Source organism: Rhinoraja longicauda, chromosome 6 (genome assembly GCF_053455715.1).
Source record: "Rhinoraja longicauda isolate Sanriku21f chromosome 6, sRhiLon1.1, whole genome shotgun sequence".
NCBI classification, from domain to species: domain Eukaryota; kingdom Metazoa; phylum Chordata; class Chondrichthyes; order Rajiformes; family Arhynchobatidae; genus Rhinoraja; species Rhinoraja longicauda.
Genome location: NC_135958.1, coordinates 22,301,780 through 22,324,818, shown reverse-complemented (window position 1 = coordinate 22,324,818; position 23,039 = coordinate 22,301,780). Strand labels below are relative to the sequence as shown.

General features: G+C 41.3%; 1 protein-coding gene across 1 annotated transcript in view; it reads right to left on the bottom strand.

Annotated features, from left to right (window-relative positions):
• Positions 1-15,851, bottom strand: part of LOC144594339 (telomere repeats-binding bouquet formation protein 1-like) — a 49,311-nt gene extending 33,460 nt beyond the window's left edge. The window contains exons 1-7 of the mRNA XM_078400717.1: positions 15,574-15,851; positions 14,277-14,429; positions 9,177-9,308; positions 7,130-7,255; positions 4,708-4,856; positions 2,932-3,294; positions 1,634-2,028 (exon numbers count right to left, since the gene is read on the bottom strand). Coding sequence (XP_078256843.1) covers positions 1,634-2,028; positions 2,932-3,294; positions 4,708-4,856; positions 7,130-7,255; positions 9,177-9,308; positions 14,277-14,429; positions 15,574-15,835 — 1,580 coding nt within the window. The 5' untranslated portion in view covers positions 15,836-15,851. The remainder of the gene's footprint in view (positions 1-1,633; positions 2,029-2,931; positions 3,295-4,707; positions 4,857-7,129; positions 7,256-9,176; positions 9,309-14,276; positions 14,430-15,573) is intronic.
• Between the last annotated feature and the right edge of the window lie 7,188 nt (positions 15,852-23,039).

The following is a 23,039-nucleotide window of genomic DNA, read 5'->3' as shown; positions in this document are numbered from 1 at the left end:
CTACATCTCAATCCTCCAATATCCATAAAGTTTCTTTAATGTCAATAGACAGACAATAGACAATAGGTGCAGGAGTAGGCCATTCAGCCCTTCGAGCCAGCACCGCCATTCACTCTCAATCAGTACCCCGTTCCTGCCTTCTCCCCATACCCCCTCACTCCGCTATCCTTAAGAGCTCTATCCAGCTCTCTCTTGAAAGCATCCAACGAACTGGCCTCCACTGCCTTCTGAGGCAGAGAATTCCACACCTTCACCACTCTCTGACTGAAAAAGTTCTTCCTCATCTCCGTTCTAAATGGCCTATCCCTTATTCTTAAACTGTGGCCCCTTGTTCTGGACTCCCCCAACATTGGGAACATGTTTCCTGCCTCTAATGTGTCCAATCCCCTAATTATCTTATATGTTTCAATAAGATCCCCCCTCATCCTTCTAAATTCCAGTGTATACAAGCCCAATCGCTCCAGCCTTTCAACATACGACAGTCCCGCCATTCCGGGAATTAACCTAGTGAACCTACGCTGCACGCCCTCCATAGCAAGAATATCCTTCCTCAAATTTGGAGACCAAAACTGCACACAGTACTCCAGGTGCGGTCTCACCAGGGCCCGGTACAACTGTAGAAGGACCTCTTTGCTCCTATACTCAACTCCTCTTGTTACGAAGGCCAACATTCCATTGGCTTTCTTCACTGCCTGCTGTACCTGCATGCTTCCTTTCATTGACTGATGCACTAGGACACCCAGATCTCGTTGAACTCCCCCTCCTCCTAACTTGACACCATTCAGATAATAATCTGCCTTTCTATTCTTACTTCCAAAGTGAATAACCTCACACTTATCTACATTAAACTGCATCTGCCATGTATCCGCCCACTCACACAACCTGTCCAAGTCACCCTGCAGCCTTATTGCATCTTCCTCACAATTCACACTACCCCCCAGCTTAGTATCATCTGCAAATTTGCTAATGGTACTTTTAATCCCTTCGTCTAAGTCATTAATGTATATCGTAAATAGCTGGGGTCCCAGCACCGAACCTTGCGGTACCCCACTGGTCACTGCCTGCCATTCCGAAAGGGACCCATTTATCCCCTCTTTGCTTTCTGTCTGTCAACCAATTTTCTATCCATGTCAGTACCCTACCCCCAATACCATGTGCCCTAATTTTGCCCACTAATCTCCTATGTCCTCAGGACATCCCAGGAATGCACATTTGAGGGAATATCAAGTGTAATATTGATATGGCCATTTTGAAAAGGCTTCACAATCAATAGTATGAACTAATTATATCTGATTATTGTAGAAACACAGAACTGCAGATGCTGGTTTAAAAAAAAACCTTTCCACAATAATTTGATGTAATCTTATTATCGATTTGGTATCTGAAAAGTCGCCTATCTTTGTTCTCAGGGATGCTGCCAGACTCGCTGAGTTACTCCATCTCTTTGTATCTTTCAATCTAATTATTGTAGTACTTTTAACTGACTAGTATTAAAGACCAACCTTTTGAGTCTAATACATTTTTCCCTTTCAGGTGCTGACAGGTTTGTCGCATGTCTTTCTTTAGATTTCTATTTTACAGCTTTGCAAGTTTTCTTTACATCTTTTAAATGACGTGACTTTTTTCTACTTACTCATCACAATCAGTGACATGTCTCTGTTCAAAATCTTGCTTGTCCTTGGATTCTTGCTTTTCCTTTGATGCATCTGTTCTTGGCACTATAGGTTCTGGCACACTCATTGTTTGATTGGTAGCCTTTCTACATGTCATAAGCAAAGATTTTGGGCTATGCTGCTGATTAGTTTCCGGAAACCCATTTCTATTGTAAGCATCAGAGATGTCTTGAGGCCCTTTGTTGCGAGCTGTGTCATTGCTCATATTGTGCTTTTGACTATCCAGATTCCTAGCTTTGATGTTAACATTTATTTGATCAGCTTTAATGTTACCAAACTGAGATGCTTTGATATTTTCTCCAATTTCTTCCTGTGAAACATCATCTTCCACAAATATTTGTCGCCTGACTTTTTCCTACAATATAAAATATAACATGCAAGGTACATTATTTTACAATGTAATGACATTTGTTTTCAATAACTAAAGCATAAGAAGAATATTTCAGATTCTTTTTGGATGTAGGTATCGCTGCCAAGGTCGAGAAGCAGATAAAAAGCTGCCATCTTGAACCAATGTGGTTCATGTTCTATATTAAGTAATTGGCTACCCCCGAGTAACTCAAGCTATATGTTAATGGTGTGATCTGCCTCAGCTGGGCCAAAGTAGACCAACTGCACTTCGTGCAAGTGCTATTTGGCAAAGCAAGAAAAATTAGCCTAACCCCTCAAACATGATTGCCATCGAGCATGCTATATAGGAAAATGAGCCAAGACGCACATTACACAGGACAGAGTAGTTCAGGTTTAGTTCAATACCAAAATGTCAAAATAATCTTCCAACTTGCATCCATGGCTCACACTTTCAGAATGGGCAGTTGAATTTGTTAGGGAAAGGCAAGAAGCCTTCAATCTTGCACATTAGCATCATTCTATGCATAAGGACAAAAAAGGGTAGCAAATTAGAGTCGTTGGGAGACCAAAGCCAGTGTAAGAAAACAAAATTTCATAATGTAAGTTGTTACATTTTCTTACAACTCCCATCCTATTTTTTGATCCTTACCATCCCACTGCAATGATTATCACTGAAGGAAGGGCCCTCCTATAGAGAATTATTAAACAAATTTAGAAGGGGAATTGCATCCAAAACTCCCTTCTGTAAATTCTATTCAAAACAGCAATGAGAATGAAAATTGGCCTCAAATGGAGGAGGGCGGGAAAAGAATTGGGAAAATATTACCCACATGTATTATTACATGAACACAAAATAGTACAAATTAAAATGTTATAATAATTAAGGTGAACTAAATAAGTGCCACACCATTAACTGCTGATCCCGGTACTGATTTTTATTTTCTTCAGCTCCAGAACAGGATAAGCTGAATGTTGGAATAATAGTATCTTCCTCCCTGTATCCAGTTACTCCTTGGCCGAAATCTAGTTTTCTTTTTGCTGGGGTAAAATCCTGTTTTTTTTCACATCTTTTTATTTTCGTACTATCCATGCGTGGTTTATCCACGGATTGCTGTTCTCTGCAATGTTTCATTGATACACCTTCTTCATCTTTCGCCATCTGGTTCATTCCTCTAAGCAATGAATCATGTAACTGAAATTTTGGGTATGCATGCGAAGTCGGTGGTGCAGCTGCACGACGTACATCCACGTCTCCAGTGTTGTTGGTAAGCTGGGTTTGGGAGAGTTAATGAAAAAAAAGTGTGAATATTTATACAAAATAGTTAATTAACACAGAACCTGCAGCTAAGTACCACATGACTGCTCGTTAATCAGGTGTTATGATAGCTCTACCAACAGCCTAGGAGATGGATGTCTTGCTTACTGTGACACTACAATGCAGAGTCCCTAAGTTACCAGGGTCGATTCTATTACAGTTATCTGATCTGACTTTAGCTACTGTATGAATTGGAATCGAAAACTGTTACTGCTGGTAACAGTGAGGAAAAGAATGCTGAGGATAGTGTGGTGTGGTGCCGCGAAATCACTCTGGTTATTATTTACTATTCTCTACTTCTGGTTACTATTTAGCATCAGGGGTGCTTACATTGGTAGAGATTGGACAAGATTGGACCATGATGCTTCTTCTCCCCTTCATCACACTTAAAGAATAGTAATTTGGACTAGTATTATTCAAAGTAATGTAACTATGAATTATTATCCGATAATTTTAAGGGGAAAAATGGGAAATATCTCATGCCCACGTAACGTTTTTTAAACAGACAAGAACCTAGAATTCAATGTGCTTGGAATAGTGTACCAACTCCAACAAAGTGGAGTACTACAATACTCTGGAGAAGAGCTGGCTCTGAACAAAGACAGAGCAAGTTGCCTCGTGATGATACAGGACTTGTTCAGGAAAGAATGACATTTTCCCAAATGTCCCAGCTGCAAGATGTGAGTGGCCAAAGACAGCAGAAACAAAAAAAACCTAGAGGAGCTGGGAAAATATTTAAAATAAGTTTCAATGTTTCCTAAAATATTTCCATAATCTTTTTATTCCTAAACTCACTGTACAAGTTCACAAATAAGTAATAATCTGATAATTAAAAGAAATGAGAATAATAACCACACCTGTTTGCCCCAAGGTCATCCAAACTCTAATTCCTAACTCACACCCGTCCCATTCAACTATTATTCCGGTGTAAGTAATTCTACATAAAACTACTACCCCAGCAGAACTTTAATTTACATTTTTCAAACGTTGATTCAATTCAACCTAGGCCTTGCCTCTCACACTTGTTCTAACTTCATAAGATTCTATTTACATCTCAAATAATGTGTTTCTCCAATCATGCATCCACCTTCCCTTGCCACGTTTATGTTTACCGTACTCTTGGTGACCGTAGCTTCAGTTTTCATGTCCTTATTTCTGGAACTCCTCGTCAATGCCCTCTTCTCTCTCTTAATTAAAATCTATCCTCTTTTAGACATTTACTCGAATGTCTCTTTCAGGCCCACAAATCATTTTTGTTCTGATAACATGAAGAGCATTCGGAACATCTTATTAAGTAGAACTATACAAACACGTTTTTCATTAAAAAAGGAGAAAATCTAATTATATTTTGCTTAAATATTTAACCACCTCTTGCTGTTTTTCTAATGTCTCTATCCTATGCAAAAATTCTTCTGCAAATTTCCAGTAATTTCTTAGGCTGATATCCTTTGGGTTTGAAGTTACTGTGTCTTCTTTGAACTGACAATTCTCCACCAGATTGTTCGATAGTTTTTCAGCTTAGAAAGAGTCAACAGCAAATACAAGAATGAGCATAAAATGAAACAAAATCAAATATAAAATTTCGAACATCTGCATTATCCTGCAACTAATATACAGTTTTACAGGCACCAGGAGTTTAGTTTGATGTTGGGATGTAATTAATGTTACGAATGTTATAATTTACTGCCCTAATCTACTTAATCTACATAAGTGGCAATGACCTTTCTCTTTTAATTTTTACATGTCTTAATGAAATAGAACTTCTTCTAGGTAAAGAAATCCAGGATTAGCAAATATTGAAGACATGGCAATATACGTCCATGACAGGATGGTTAGCGAGATGGAGGGGAACATGGAATCATAGTCGTACAGCACAGAAACAGGCTCTTCCAACCATATCTATGCCAATCATCGTACCCATCTATATTAATCCCATTTACCAACATTTTGTCCACAGCCATCCATAGCGTGGAAATTTAGATACTTGTTACCATATAACAATCATTCTCCTTTCTTACGTAGAGCATTCAAGATTTCTCTGGATGAAGAAAGGTCCTCCTTAGATCCCCACTAAAATGCTTACCCTCAGTTTATGCCCTCTAATTTTAAATGTCGAGTCTTAATTTTGCAAGGCATGATAATATTGCCATGCGGAAACTGCCCTCTTCTGCTTGGCAGAAACTGCAAGTTTGAGAGATGCAAATGAAGATGCCTTGCTGAGTTGCTGCAGCGCATCTTGCCACAATGCATTTGTGGTAAAGAAAGTGAATGTTTAAGATGGTGGATGGGTTGTAGACCACAACTCTTCTATCTTTTTGTCTCAAAAACGGCTGTATTCATGTCATAACAAAGAACGACATATGCTAGTTTATACCAGAGATAGACACAAAATGCTGAAGTAACTCGGTGAATAAGGCAGCATCTCTGGAGAAAATGGATAGGTGATAGAAACATAAAAACATAGAAAATAGGTGCAGGAGTAGGCCATTCGGCCCTTCGAGCCTGCACCACCATTCAATATCATGGCTGATCATCCAACTCAGTATCCTGTACCTGCCTTCTCTCCATACCCCCTGATCCCTTTAGCCACAAGGGCCACATCTAACTCCCTCTTAAATATAGCCAATGAACTGGACTCAACTACCTTCTGTGGCAGAGAATTCCACAGATTCACCACTCTCTGTGTGAAAAAAAACGTTCTCATCTCGGTCCTAAAAGACTTCCCCCTTATCCTTAAACTGTGACCCCTTGTTCTGGACTTCCCCAACATCGGGAACAATCTTCCTGCATCTAGCCTGTCCAACCCCTTAAGAATTTTGTAAGTTTCTATAAGTTTTGAGTTGGAACCCTTCTTCAGACTGATTGCAGGGGGTACGGAAAAAAACTGAGAGAGTAGAAGAGAACAGATACATCACCATCGGCAACTGATGACCTCAGGCGAGGGGGTTCCTTAATAAGCAGATTGTTGGATAGAAGCAGGTGTGAGTGCTATAGAAATATAGTTGCGAACTGTAAAGCATATTGATGGATTTTTGGTGAGTGGGTGGGGAAACAGTGAAAGGTCAGCCAGGGTTCAGGGTCAGGGGGGAGAATGTCGGGAGGGAGAAAGGGGTGGGGAAAGGAAGGTGTTTATAGAAGTTACTAAAATTGGCGAATTCAATGTTCATACCGGAGCATAATATCCCAAGCGGAATATGAGGTGCTGTTCCTACACTTTACGTGGATATTCTAATTCATAATCCACTTGGGTAGCTTACAAACCGATGGTTTGACCATGTTACAAAGTGTGCTACAGAGGGTGCCAACACGCACAGAAACATGTGCAAACTAGCTTCACTGCACACTTGATTTTCAACAGAACATTATTTGAGGTGAAATTGTGTGAATGAATTTCTAGTTTATGATGTCTTGGATCCCATTAAACCGTAATCAAGCTTGATTAACTAAATGGTTACTTTTCTATGGAGAGGAACTGATGTTTCTTTACTTGAAGCAACATTCTGTAATTAGCTGCTTCAACTTTTTTTTTAACTGCTGAGTATATTAATGAGTTTGCCACACCACACATATATTAACCATCTTTAGTTGCCCTAACGTGGATTTTCTGAAAAATATATTTTAAAATAACTGATTAACCTGATCGGCCAATTTACAGGAAATTAAGAGTCAACCACATAATGTTTCCTAGTTATATAAGTCAAAATTCATTGGATGAAATAATGATGATCATATATGCAATATTCCCATATAACATTTATTCAAAGCAAAAAGCACCTGATTGTTTACTTACTTATGAGCTGGCAACTCTGTAGAACAAAAGTGGCTGCTTTCCTCGGCTCCTCATCCTGGGATTCGGCTACTATTTGGATCATGAGTGGAAGCCCATTGCTCTTCAGAAGCTGATACTGATGCACTTCTGGAAAACAAGACATTTGAAAAGTAAGGCATCAAGTAGGATCATTGTAAAGGGTATTTCCTAAGTGTTAACTACTGCATTGCTTAACTTCATTAATCTAGTTTTCCCCATGGTTCAAAAGATTTTTTTTTTTTTTTAATTTGGTTAATTGTAATGCTTCAGGATCATTCAGGTTGACATTTATGAATTTTGCATGATTTCTTTTGATTTAGTTTCCATGTAGTAATCCCAGTTTTGAAACAAATTATTCCATTTTAGTTGAAGTTAGACCAGTTTGAATTTCCTGATTGACTTAATTGTCTAGAAATAAAAGAAATATACATTGCTCAAATTAACTTTACCCCAATTCACCACATTATCACATTAAGCTTAGGAATAGTGCTGCCGACAACTGAAGTAAATAAAGTTCCGCAAAGTTTTAAATCTGAAACAATGACAATTTTTATTCTACTATTTAATTTACTACAGGAGAGCCAGCCTTTGAGAAACATTATTCCCCTTATCACCACCATTTGTTTCTTATACCCGCTTATCTTTATTGCATTGTTTTTCCTTCTCTATTCTTTTCGCACTGATTCTATTTAAATCCTTTGTTTTTTCATTGTATATTACATTACACTACATATTTCTCTTTTGCACTACTTTGATGTATGCATGTACGTACTTATATATGGTATGATCTGCCTGGATAGAAAGCAAAACAACGTTTTCACTGTATCTGAGTGCACATGACAATAATAATTTACTTAAAGTTACTTTTCTGCTAATTGAAGCTCATCAATTTCTAATGTAAGGGGAGATAGGCCCCAATACTAGTAATTCTATGTTATCCCACATTCTCATCCTACACACTAGGGGCCAATTAACTTTGTGATGGGAGGAAATCAGAGCACCCGGTGAAAACCCATGCAGTCACGTGGGGAGAACGTACAAACTCCATTCAGAGAGCACCCTTAGTCAGGATTGAACCCAGGTCTGGTCTGCTGTAAGGCAACAACTCTACTACTACGTCACCGCTCCTTAATTTCCTTAATGGTATACATTAAGTACTTCTCAGAAAATGGTGTAGCCTAATTACTTCAACAGTTTCCCATTACATGTAACAGTGATTGAACTTACAACTTTTTTCTCAATTACAGTAAGATAATAAGACCATATATTGGATTGTACCATGCAGAGAGCATATATTCTGAAAAGGTTTGCAAAATTCTTAAGAATTCAACTGTTCCTTTTTACCCCTCTAACTGGCACAGAATGGTAAAACCAATCCTACTTAGCTGCATGCTCAAACATAATATATGGTCAATAAGACACAAAGTGCTGAAGTAACTCAGCAGGTCAGGGGCAGCATCTTTGGAGAACATGGATAGGTGATGTTTCAGGTTGAGACCCTTCTTCAGTTTCTACAATATATGATCAATTGAGTAAACACTGGAGAGTGGCTAGGAGAAACAGAGCTGAGGTATTACAGGTATCAATACTGACATGATCATTTTTTTCCATCTCAGATATTAAGATAGTAACATTAGTTTTAGTGAAACTGATGCTGGCATGATTTGTCAGTGCTCATCTTTGAAGAATAGATACTTTGGTGAAATCTGAAAGACTTTCCTCTGTCCAGAAACATTCAACAAAAAAAGCTATTTTTAGAGAAACACTGTAAGAAAATTCTAGCAATAAAGAAATTGGACAAATTTCTTGGCATGAGATATTTACTTCAGAATCATGCACATTCACCTATCTTTGTAGGTAGACTATCTAGATAGCTTGGATATGATTGTAAATATTAAGACGAGTGTGGAGTGACGTAGCTCCATTATATTTAAGGACTTGCCGTTAAAATGCTGCAGAGCGCACTCCAGGATGAAAGACCTTTTCAAATATTATGTAAATATATCCCAGGGGTATTTCAGTAACTTACCACATCCATCAGTGCAGTGTCCAATAGCAAGAATAATGCCCAATTTACTTCCCGGATCAAGATCATTCTTTATTAACAGCGCCACAAGCTTGGGAACGATTGAGTATTGTGACAAGCGTAAAGCCAAGGAAGCTATCAAAAGATAATGTTAGACATCACTTCATCCTGTCACAAAAAATCACTACAGTTTTATACGAGTAGGCCCGCCGCGGACCTTTCACCGTCCAGCGCGGCCTGAAATAGGCCGCGGACCTTTCACCGTCCGCTCCAATGTCGGGAGCCCCGACCGCCCCGACGTGGCAAGTTCAACAGCCTGACCTCGGGAGAAGACGGCAGGGAAGAGAAAAGACATTCTGGCCTTCCATCACAGTGAGAAGGGACTGGAGGAGACTCACTGTGATGGATGTTTCTTTTGTTTGGTGTTAGTGTATGATTGTATGTGTTATTGCATTTTTATTGATTATTCTTATTGGTCTTAGTGTTTCAACTGCGGGTAATGTTTCATTTCACTACACATTTATGGGTATGTGACAAATAAACGACTATTGACTATTGACTATTGATTATGAAATGGGTTTGCAAATACAACAAAAAATGTCATAGCCTTTAGCCATAAATAAAATGGAGTCTTTCCAATTTTTTTGTGGTGTTGGAACAGTGCAGTGTTGCCCAGTCAACATCACCCCTTGTCTATGATTCACCACGCTGACAAATCTTAATCTTGAGATGAGTGAGATGACCAAAGTGATCAGAAAATAGCCAAAGAGCCAATAGAGTTTAAGGTAGAAGCAAGGAATTGCAGATGCTGGTTTACTAAAGAAGACAGAATGCTGGAGTAACTCAGCAGAACAGGCAGCATCACTGGAGAAAAAGGACAGGTGATTTTTCAGGTCAGAACCTTTCTTCAAACTGAAGATGTGAGAAGGGTGAGAGGGTCTGAAAAAGAGTCTGCAGAAGAGAGGAGGGGCAGATCAAAGCCTGGAAGGTACATAGAAGGACTAAGGCCAGAGATGAAAAGACAGGAGATGTGAGACAATTCGCAACACCTCAATCCTTTTGTCTCACACTTTCTGTCTTTTCGTCTCTGGTCTTTGTCCAACCATCTAACTATCAAAAACCCTCCTCACCTGAAATTCCGGGCCAGACTTTGTCCTGCCTCTCCTCTTTTCCAGCTTTCTTTTCCCTCTCCTACAATCAGTCTGAAGAAGGGTCTGTCCCAAAATGTCACCTATCCATGTCCTCCAGAGATGCTGCCTGATATGCTGAGTTATCCATCACTTTGTGTCCTCTTTTGTAAACCAACATTTGCAGTTCCTTGTTCTACATCTGAGTTCCACCAGCAGTTTGGCTTTTACACAAGGAACCTACAGTTATCTTACTAATTAATTTTCACATACTTCTAAAAGCTTCTGCAAATCACTTTTGTATTCCTTAAATGTTTCCTCTAATAATTTTTGTTCTTTTAGTCAAATTTCATTTGCACAATACTAAATGACTCCCAATTTTCAGGCTTGGTGCTTTATTCAGGCAACTTCTCCATTTTGGATCTAATATTACCATTGACTTTTCTTAGCTTTTGAAATCGAAGTAGATTGGTTGGAAAATTAAAGGAAGTTAAAAAAAAAGGGAAATAGGCTATTAAATGCATATGCTTTTTATGTCATTTTTAGAGATGTAATTTGATAAAACAATATTTTAATACTTTTTCTACTGAGATTTTTAGTGGATGCATTCTGAGTTTTGCTGAAGGCGAGAGGGATTAAAGGAATAGGGGGTGGGGGGGTCACAGGTTCATTGTACAGTACAGGGAGTACCTCAGGGTAATCAGCTGTTCAAAATAAAGCTAATAAGATTCTAATATTGATTTCTGACCCTGATACTACAGGATTACTGTCAAAGCTCTACGAATGGACAACATTGCTTCAGAAGAGCTGCCTGATGTGATAAAATACAAGTACAATGCAGTTATTCATATTATGTTTTATAAATAACAAAAGGATAGGAAGAAGCAAACTATTTCCAGTAACTAAGATATAGAACAGGAGAAACAAGGAACTACAGATGCCAATTTACAAAAAAAAACATAATCTACTGCAACTAGTGTTTTCTCACATAAGTGAGACCAAGCGGAGGCTTGGCGACCGTTTTGCCGAACTCTTGTGCTCGGTCCGCCAAGAACTGGATCTTCTAGTTACTATCCATTTTTTAACTCCCCTTCCCATTCTCATACTCACCTTTCTGGCCTGTGACTCCACCATTGCTAGAGTGAGGCCACAATCAAACTGGAGGAACAGCACCTCATATTCCACTTGGGTAGCTTACAACCCAGCGTTATGACTACTGAATTCTCTACTTTTAGATAATTAATCTCAACACCCCTCTCTTCACCACTCCTCCCCCATCCCCGCTTCCCTGTGCCTCACCTGGACGCACACCAATTCCCCTCCCCCGACCCCACATTCCTTTCTCTGGCTTCAAAGTTTGTCCTTCTATCCTTATCTCACACCTTTTGTGTTTTCATCTCTGGCCTATGTCCAACCATCTGCCCATCAAAACTGTCTGTAGCGTCAAGGGTATTGCTGGGTTCGGTAGTGACCACACCAACATTCGCAGTAGGTTGAACTCAACACGATATTTTTTATTTACTGTGGTAAGAAAGTCCATGACCGTATGGGGGCGCTGTCCTCTGCATCACAGCGCCTTTGGGGTAGGGCTGGTGATCTTAGGCTTGTCCCGACAGCTCAATCCTGGTCTTCGAAGGAAGAAGCGTGGTGATCTCAGGTTTCTTCCTGCATTTCGCCCTTGCCTTGAGACGAGGCAGTGGCAGTCTCAGGCATATCCTGATGGCTTAGCTTTGCATGAAGAGGTAATCTGATGGTCTCTGGATTATCCTGGTGATCCGCCTCTGTATGTGGGAGCAGTCCCTCGTTGTCCATGGGCAGGAAAAGGCACTGGCATATCAGGCTTGCTCCGGTATCTCCGTCTTAGCCTCAGTAGAGGTACTGACAGTCTAGGCATTCTTCCCGGCAGCCTAGTCTTGGCCATACGCTGACGCTGATTGTCTCAGGTTTGTCCCAGTTGCTCAGTCTTCCTAAAACCTGCGACAGGGGAACACAACTAGTAGAAAGGCACACCATTTTCTCTCACTTCCTTCTTCCTCTCTTTCTTCCTCTTCACCCCTCTGGTTGGAATGCCTGGGATTTATAAGGAGTATGCTATAATCTTTCAGTCAGGTCTAGACTTGAAACATCAACTGTCCCTTTCCCTCCACAGGTGATGCTTGGCCCACTGAGTTCCTCCAGTAATATATATTTTTCACACAATTTGAGGAAGTTGTTTCATACTCCCTCCCAATTAACATAGTCAACAGCTTTGGCTAAGACATAAAAGCCATACATCGAAGGTATTTATTTCACAAAATGTTGGAGTAACTCAGCAGGTCAGGCAGCATCTCATGAGAGAAAGAATGGGTGACGTTTTGGGTTGAGACCCTTCTTCAGACTGATCCATACATCGTGGTTTCCTGCAGTTATTGTGTGGCAAAGATCATGTCCACAGTTCTCCTGCATGGGTAGAATCCACACTCCAGGATCAATTCTTTAAACCTAAGAGGAAGCAATGACCTTTTCTATGAAAGACGGCAGATAAACCTTTCTAAAGTTGCCATATTTCGATGTCCCGTTTCATGATTATTTCGTGCCCTGCAATATCCTTCAGATGTGGACGATAGGGGTATGAACGTGATTGAAGCTCTTCACTGCCACTCTGCTTTCGAGTGCTTGTTTTTTTGAGTTGGGTTATAATTTCTCGACTTTTTGTCAGTAGGGAGCGGTGTCAAGGCATGCCTAGAGGGACTATTGTGGGACGGAGTCAAAGACAGAGTGGTGGTTGAGGAGGTTTCTGAAGTCATCTTTCAGCAGACTTGTTTCTCGCTCTTGTTCCTGGCTCTCTGCAAGCTGGACCCTTGGGGATGTCAAACCCTTAGATGACTCTTACAACGCTGAAGAACCCATGCATATCATGAAAGCTTGCCGAACCTCCTGCATACGCTCCATCTTCCAACTTTATTTTAGGTCCCAGGATTTCCTGCTCAATTTATACGTTAAGGAGCTGCAATGTTGTTTCTTGTCCCTTGGGAGAAAGGTGCAGCTTTCCATCTTAGCTTTAGGGTAGCAATTGATTAGCCCGATCTCCTGATCATTCTCATAGTGTTATATAACATGGGAAAAGGCAATTCACCTCAACTTAGCTTCGAATCATTTCTGTTAATTGAAATAGTCTTGAGTTTCTTCACATAACGATCATGGTGGACTTGAGGGCAGTCCATAAGTTACGGACACTTTGTGGATCATTTAGGCTGGGTTTTATCTGAGGCATTGTCCAACATTAGCCAGCTTTGTATGGTCCTTGATCTATTTGTAACAATGTTTTCTTCATGGTGATGCATTAGGGCTCTGACCTGCTTGATGAAGATATATTCTAGAAACAAGGAACTGCAGATGCTGGTTTACAAAAAGAATGCTGGAGTAACAGGGGTCAGGCAACATCTCCAGAGAACATGGGTGGGTTTGAAGAAAGGTCCCAACACAAAATGCCATCTATCCATGTTCTCCAGCCTGATCCACTGCCCTCCTGCACTTTGTGCCTTTTTGTTAGATATATTCCAGCAGATACCAATATTTTGACAGCATGTTTAAGTGTCTGGCAAGAAGCTAAAGTTGGGGTCATGTTTGATGTTTGGGTAAAGTTGGAGACCAGCATGTTTAACTGTGCCGTCGGAGCTAAGGGCACTTGAGAGAAAACTGACCCTGCCGGCAAACCACTCTCAAAAACACATGCACACATCCAGTGGTCAGTTAATTCTTGCTGATTATTGATCCCATTTCCAACTACTATCACTTTGCTGTCACCAACCTCCATCCATACTCTAACAAAGTTGAGATCCGTTAATACAGACCAAGATTCCAAACTGGGACTTCCTGTACTGCACAGCTCAACCACTTATTTCTTACACCCGCAGAGTTTGCTAAGGAAGTCTATTTTCTAAAGATACAAATGGATGTTTTTAAATCTTGGAGATTAAAATGATTAATTACTCACAATTATCTGAAATGCAGGAATCCAGAGTTTTTATCACAGAAATTGCCAACTGCACGTTGGAGTGATATGTTAGAGATTCATCTGCTAAGTTCACAGCAGTCTGAGCAAGAGTATCCAGGCCACCAACTTTACAAAAGTAGTTCTGTACATATGCTTAAGAGAAAATTGTAGAAATGTTAATTGCACATGTAGTATCATAATTTGTCTTCTGCAAATTTAACGTTGAAAGAGTCGCCTTCAGCTCAACAGCAATTCCAGTTTAGTTTAGAGGCACAGCATGGAAACAGGCCCTTCGGCCCACACCGACTAGAGATCCCTGTACACCAGCACTATCCTACACAGGAGGGACAATTTACAATTTTTACCGAAGCCAATTAACCTTCAAACTAGTACGTCTTTGGAATGTGGGAGGAAACCGGAGCACCTGGAAAAACCCCACACGGTCACAGGGAGAACATACAAACTCCATACAGATAGCACTTGTAGTCAGGACTGAACAAGGATCTCTGGTGCTGTAAGCCAGCTGCTCTATCACTGCACCATTCCCTATTATTATGTTATCTGTTCAGTAAATCTAACAAACAGCGAATTGCAAATCACCTTGCATGAGAGATTTCAAACTTCTGCAGCCCTATTAAGGCAAATCCTGGATTAAACCCATTGCCTATACAGTATCTACAGGCACAGATGTAACATGGGGAAATATAGAATGAAGTATATTTCATTATTATTGCACTTAGATTGGAAAGCTAGCATATTTCCTGATCATATCTATTAGATTGTTTTAAAAATGGTTTATTTGATCATTTGTTTTATTATTTTTCTTAGAATAGGTTATATACAGCAGAGCAAAAATCTCATTGCTGCGTCTTCTTTGTGCTATATATGCATTTTCTGAGACATCTACCAGACATGGTCGTTCTATGAATCAATAAAAAACCACAGCAACATTCCTCCTTATTTTCCTCAAATTCTGCCTCAAAGACACACAGAAAGCAAAGGTATAGAGACAATAAATTTGGCTTGACTGAGGCTGCATTGAAAAACATCAGTTTAGGGGATGCAAGCAAGAGTTATTAACATCACTGGATCATGGCAAGGGTTTTGACAGCAGCCAAAAGGCTTGATGCCTGGTAACCTTTCAAACTGCATTCAGTAAAATCATCCGAGCCATTCATGAGCATGCACAGTTGAAGGCCCAGGCATACAACTGAACTGATTGAAAATTGGTCCCTCTAATTTTTTACCTATTGCATCTCATTATAAATATGTAACTGCAGTACAGGCAAATACTTACAATTGTTGGCAACTGTGAGTCCAATAAATGCACAAATGGGACGAATTATTTCTTGCCTAATGCATTTTAGCAGGCACTCCTTTGCAAATGGAAAGGCTGCTGTACATAGTCTCTGGTTCTCTTCTGCAACAGTGAAATAAGTGTCAGTACAAGTGACATTGTTGAAGCACGTCAATTTGACAATATTCGGATTCCTTTTAAACCCGTTTTCTCCCTTCCCCTGGGGATGCTGACACATGCAATAGTATGGTTTCGCCTGCATAGACTGCCACCTGGTGCCTTTTCTATTCAGCCTAGATACTGCAAGCTGGAAGGTTCCTCTTTTGTAACATCATTATGAAGTCGATTCTATTTTCAACCAATGAACAGTTACTCACTTTGTGAGGATTTACTAAACAACAATTGGTGCTGGGAACACTTCTTAATTTCTTTTCTCAAAGGCTGAGTGCTACTGAGGCTAAGCAAGTGTTTTATTACCACCCCTAATCACAACAACTGACCGATGCAGCTTCATGTTTTCATTTCTCCTGCAATGGCTTGTTAAAAAAAATTGCTTATTAGATATATACATTAATATGTTTGTCGATGCATTCTCAGTGGAGAAAGTTTTCTTCACCTCACGTAAAATGGTAAATAGTTAAATGCAATGAGCAACCCCTAATCATTCCAGAAAATCATTCCAGTAGTTTCAATAAAATCAAACTATGCAGCCCAAGAGGTTAGTCAAGGTATGGGTAAGCTATGCAGAAAAATAAAGCCCCAAGTTCGAAGCCTTATGTGTGCCAAACTACTAATGACAGCCAGGAACCATCATTGTTCTCAGCACCCTGAGGTCACAGAGGGACAAAACTAAATCAGGAATTTCCTACTGAAAAATGACCGCCAAATGAAAAGACACTTTTTTATCACTTGGTTCCAGTTGAGAATGGTCTTTCAAGTAACGGCACCATGGCAGAGTGCTGCCTTACAGCGAATGCAGCGCCAGAGACACGGGTTCAATCCCGACCACGGGTGCTGTCTGTACAGAGTTTGTACGTTCTCCCCGTGATCTGCATGGGTTTTCTCCGAGATCTTCGGTTTCCTCCCACACTCCAAAGATGTACAGGTTTGTAGGTTAATTGGCTTGGTAAATATAAAAATTATCCCTAGTGGGTATAATGTTAATGTGCGGGGATCGCTAGTCAGCGTGGTCCCGGTGGGCTGAAAGGGCCTGTTTCCGCGCTGTATCTCTAAAACTAAAACTAAACTAAGTAACCTGCCTTTTATCACGACACCCAGTAACATATTTGAGGAATGATCCTGCTTCAATGATGCATTAGAGACCTTCTGGTGAATTTAGAACCAGCAATTTGTGAAGGAATACAAAATGGCAAAGCAATCTTCTTAACAAATAAGTAATTTGGAATGGAATACTTTATTGTCATATGTGACAAGGCACAGTGAATTTTTTGCTGCATACCCAATGTACACAAATTTAACAACTGTAATGAACAAAGTTCCTATTTAAAACATTATATCAAAATTGTCAGGAAAAGTTTCAATGTAACAAAACCACAGCAAAGCTGAGAGCCAAAATTTAAATACCATTCTGTGGATTGTTGACACAAGCACAGAGTGTACTCCCAATGGACGACCACAACTCGTAGTAATGACCAATATTTTCATGTATAGATTGCTTGTCCGACATTGGAAAACTAGTTCTGGTTAAAAAAAGAAAAAACAAAATGTAAACCTATACTAAACTGTTAAATCTTTTCAAGTCTCTTCAAGAGACCTTTTGGGTAACTTTCATCTTTACTCGTTATGCAATAGCTGATGAACTGAATCACTAACATGAAAATGGAAGTCATTCAAATATGGGACCATTGGGAAATGGTGACGGTGAAATTTACCCTCACGTGGTCCAATGTGAACATAGCGAAGTTTTTAACACACTTGGTGCTGAGTCAGAAAACTGTTGGATCATGATCTTCTTGAGCCCAAAATCAAGACTGACAAACCAATGCCATATTGAAGGATGTCAGTACTGTTCCATGCGCTATATTTTAAATGAACAAACTATGTGCTCTGCCTATTTTCTGTGATTGTAAAATAACATATGACATTATTTCCAAGCGGAGCAGATTAACTACCACTTTGACCCAGCAAATATTAATCCTCCAATCAAGAAGAGTCAAAGTCAAGTTTATTGGCATATGCAAAAGTACAATGACGTACAGCGAAAATCTTGGTTCCACCAGCATCACAGGCACATAGACACATAAACAACATACATTATACATAAAGTTACAAATAAAATTCTGTAAAACTGTTCGACAGTGATCACGGCGACATTCGCAGTATGGTGAAACCACATGGCTTATTTTATTTGCTGATCTTCAAAGGAAACATAGAAACCAGGTGTAGGAGTAGGCCATTCGGCCCTTCGATTCTGTAAAAAGTGTGGCGTTGGGAGAACTGGGTTCGACAGTGACCATGGCAACAATCGCAGTATGGCGAAACCACATGGTTTATTCATTTACAGTGGTAAGAAAGTCGTGGCCTGCATCAGGGCACTGCCGTTAGAGTGCATGTGTGATGACGCTGGCGATTAAAAGCTTATTTCAACAGCTTCAATCTGGTCTTCAAAGGAGGAGGCACGGCAATCTCAGGCTTCTTCCTGCGATTCGCTGTTAAGAGGAGTTTCTGATGTAAGATTTGAGAAGTTTTCCCTCATTCTGAAAGCAACACCAAACCAAAGAGCTGTAGTTTGGACATTTTAAACGGGAGACTGGGGCTGATAGCGGAGAAAGGCTGTCACAATCTGTGACAGGGATGTCACAATCTGTGGGTCCTAAAATGGCCGCAGGACCTCGTGACCAGCCACAAGAGCAAAAACCTTACAGCCCAGTCTCTAGGTTTCTGCAAAGCCACGGCCAGAACAATGGATGGGTATTGGCCATGCAGAAACCTGCGAAACCAGGTCGAAGTCCAGACACTGGGGCGCTGACATCAGCATACTCACAATGCCCCAAGCCGACCTACACAGTTAATCTTGTTAAGGGGGCACAATAGCCCATAGAAAACTACCTGGTAGGTGATGGGAAACCAGTTAAACCCATCACCTCGCAACGAAATACCAATTAACACCGTCTGGCTATCCCCGGTACCCCCGGACATAAGCGCAGATCAGAGAGAAAACTCATACATATCTTTTAAACAAAGAGATCCCAAGATCTGGCGGGAGATAGGATGGGTCAGAATAGTATAACTGGCCACGACTTTTGGGTTTTAAACTCAAGTCAAACGGATGCAGGAGGAAGAAAAGACAGGCAAGTCAAACGGATGCAGGAGGAAGAAAAGACAGGCAAGTCAAACGGATGCAGGAGGAAGAAAAGACAGGCAAGAAGAAGCGAAGTGCAAGAGAGAGGAACCGGCACGCAACTCGAGAAGAAATACTGCAAGAAAACCTGCAAGGAACGCAAGAAACGGAAGGAAGAAACTCAGGGGACAAGCACGACCCTCACGGAAAGCAGCGGAGAAGCAGCACGAACAGCCAGTAACCCCAGTAATAGCCCCATGGTGAGCATGTACTCCAATCCTGCACATCCTGGACATAGTTTAGTGTAGAGGGGAAGGTGGTTTGAATAAACGTGGGTGTGTAAATGAATATGTGTTGGTCAATTTTGCAATGTGTCGTACGTTCCCCATCTTACAGTCGTGTATATGTCTTGTAGAACTGTACGTTTTAGAATTCAGAGTAAAAGGTATTCATGGGATATGTCTTGTAGAACTGTGCATTTTATGATTCATAGTCAAAAGTATTCATGTAATTCGGTATGTGTCTTATAGATATGTCTTATAGAACTGTGAAGAGCATTCATGTACAATAGTCCCAAGCGCTCAATAAAAGCCTTTTCCATTTAAACCCTGGTCTTCAAATCTGGTCTGGTTGAGTTTTTCTGCACTATCAACGCTCCTGTATCTAAGTCCAGTGTCTAGAACCGTAGGGGGTGAGTGGGTCGAACCACTCATGGGGAACCAGTGTGCGCGGCCTGGTCAAGGGATCAGAGCAAGGCACGAGGACCTTAGGTCGGGCGAAAGCTCGGCGCAGAAACCCCTTACACTGACAATACAAGCTTCTTCCTGGCAGCTCAGCTTTGAGCTTGGAAAGGCGATGCTGGCGATCTTTGAATTTTCTTGGCAGTCTTTGCCTCTGTGTGTGTGTGTGTGTGTGTGTGTGTGTGTGTGTGTGTGTGTGTGCGCGCGTGCAGTCCCTCATTGCCGGGGGCAGGAAGAGGTTCTGCTATATCAGGCTTGCCCTTGCCACTTAGTCTTAGGCACAAGTAGAGACGCTAACTGTCGAGAGCTTCTTTCCTGGCAGTACCATCTCAGTCGACATTGTTTCTACTTCTTGTTTCTTCTTCTTTCTTCTGCTTTTATTCCTTCTTCTTTCATGTTTCTTCTTCCTTCTTCTGCTTCTTCGATTCCTTCTTTACAATCTTCTTCTTCTCCTTCTTCTGTTTCTCCTTCCTCCTGTTCCTTCTGTTTCTCCTTCTTCTGTTTCGCCTTCTGTTTCTCCTTCTGTTTCTTTTTCTTCTTTGATTCCTTCTTCTGTTTCTTCTTTGATTCCTTCTTCTGTTTCTTCTTCACCTAATTCTTCTTCCTCTTCTCCACCTGTCCGTCATCTTCCCCTTCTCCTGTGCTTCTTCTTTGGGTGGGCACAGTCCCTCATTGTCTGGGGCAGGAAGAGGTTCTGCCATTTCAGGCTTGCCCTGGCCAGACTCAGGCTCAAGTAGAGTCACTGGCAGTCGAGACCTTCTTTCCCGGCAGTAGTCTTAGTCAACCTTGTTTCTTCTGTTTCTTCTTCTTTCTTCTGCTGCTTCTATTCTTTCTTCTTGCTTCTTCATCTATTCCTTCTTTTGTTTCTCCTTCTTCTACTATTCCTTCTGTTTCTCCTTCTTTTCTTCTTTGACTCCTTCTTCTGTTTTCCCTGCTTCTTCTTGTTCTTCCTATTCTTCTTCTCTGGTTCCTATTCTTCTCCTTCTCCCGTTGTTGTTCTTCTTCTGTTCTTCTCTTGTTCTTCTTCCATTCCTGTTTCTTCTGTTCCTTGTTACTGATTCCTTCTTCTGTTTCTCTTTTGATCCCTTCTTCTGTTTCTCCTCGGACCGTTCTGTTTCTCCTTGGATTCCTTCTTTCTCCTTGGATTCCTTCTTCTGTTTTTCCCCTTGGATTTCCTTTTCTGTTTCTCCTTTGATTCCTTCTTCTCTTTCTCCTGTGATTCTTTCTTGCTTTTCCTTTGAATCCTTGTTTCTCCTTTGTTTCCTTCCGGTTTCTCCTTTGATTTCTTCTGTTTCTCCTTTAATCACTTCTTCTGCTTCTCTTGTTCTCTTTCTCCTTTGAATTCTTCTTCTGTTTATTCTTTGAATCTTTCTTCTGTTTCTCCTTTGAATCCTTCTTCTGTTTCCCCTTGGATTCCTTCTTCTGTTTCTCCTTTGATTCCCTCTTCCGTTTCTCCTTTGACTCCTTCTTCTGTTCCTCATTTGATTCCTTCTCCTTTGATTCCTTCTTATGTTTCTCCTTTAATTCCTTCTTCTGTTTCGCTTTTGATTCTTTCTACTGTTTCTCCTTTGATTCGTTCTTCTTTTTCTCCTTTGAGTCCTTCTTCTGTTTCTCCTTCGATTCCTTGTTTCTCTTGACTCCTTCTTCTGTTCCTCGTTTGATTCCTTCTCCTTTGATTCCTTCTTCTGTTTCTCCTTTGATTCCTTTTGCTGTTTCTCCTTTAATTCCTTCTATTTCGCTTTTGATTCCTTGGCGGCAAGATGGCGGCGCGCAGACGCAGCGGCTCACAGCTCTCCCTTTCGGTGCTTTTTATGTGTGTTATCTGTGTTATGTCTGTTAGTCAATTTTAGTCATGCAAATCAGGCAAATCCTACTTACAACCGCAAGGATCTTCTGATCATAGGATTCCAGTGCAATCGGGACCTTACGAGCGAATTGCTACACCAACGAAATATACCGGAAGAGATAGCCAGGACACCGGGCTCTCCGTGGATAGTTGTCGGCGTGAACAGGCGTCGCAGGTGGAGGAGAAACAGGAAGCAAAAGCGAGGACGCCGGTCCGGTATACTTGCCAAGCTAAAGAGACAGCCACACAAACCACCGCTACCTAGCATGTTTCTCACCAACGCCAGATCCATCATCAACAAAATGGACGAATTAAAACTACAGATATCAGCAAACAAACTCGTGGAGGACTGTTGCATTCTCTTAGTAACAGACATGGCTTCATCCACTTATCCCAGACGGAGCCATTGAGCTAGCCGGGCGTACAGCGTTTCGCTGGGACAGAAACATCGACTCTGGTAAGAGCAAGGGGGGGGGGGGGGGGGGGTTATGCATTTACGTGCACAACAACTGGTGCACTAACATCCAAATCATGGATAGCCATTGTTCTCCTGATCTGGAGTTCCTAACAGTTAAATGCAGGCCTTTTTACCTTCCTCGTGAATTTACAGGGGTTATAGTAACAGCAGTCTACATCCCACCGAATGCTAACGCTAGCACAGCTTTAGGCTACCTGCTCGGTGCAATAAACTCACAACAGAGCACATATCCAGAAGCAGCCCACATCATAGCCGGGGACTTCAATCATGCAGACCTAAAGTCAGTTCTCCCGAAACTTGAACAACACATAAGATGTGCTACCAGGGGGAAAAACGCACTAGACAAGGTTTATTCAAATATTAAGAAGGGTTTCAGGTCAGCACCACTACCACACCTGGGGCAGTCAGATCACCTGTCCATATTCTTAACTCCAGCATACACCCCACTCAGGAGGAAAGCTCCAGTCACCATAAAGACTGTTAAGACATGGCCTGAAGGAGCTTCCTCGCAGCTGCAGGATTGCTTCGAAAGGACCAACTGGGATATTTTTGAGGATCAGGACTTGGAGGAGTATACATCAACTGTACTCTGCTACATCCAAAACTGTGTTGACAATGTCACCGTCGACAAACGTATCCGGTTGTATCCCAATCAGAAGCCCTGGATGACAAAGGATGTCAGGTCTCTCCTCAAGGACCGTAACACCGCCTTCAGGTCTAGTGATAGAGCTCTATACAGTGCTGCTAGAACCAACCTGAAGAGAGGCATCAAGGATGCCAAAGCGTCCTACAAGAGGAAAATTGAGGACCACTTTACCAACAATGACCCACGGCGGGTATGGCAAGGCATCCAGCACATCACCAACTACAAGACCAGCAACCGCATGACTGCCGACGGCGACGCCTCGCTGGCAGAGGAACTTAACTGTTTCTTTGCTCGTTTCGAGGTGAAAGCTGCAGTGGCAGACATAACACCCTCTCCAGCACCTGACAGCAACACCTTCACTGTGCAGGAGTATGATGTTAAGCGCGTGCTCAGAGCAGTGAATCCCAGGAAAGCTGCAGGACCCGATGGTGTGACGGGCAGAGTGCTGAGGGAAT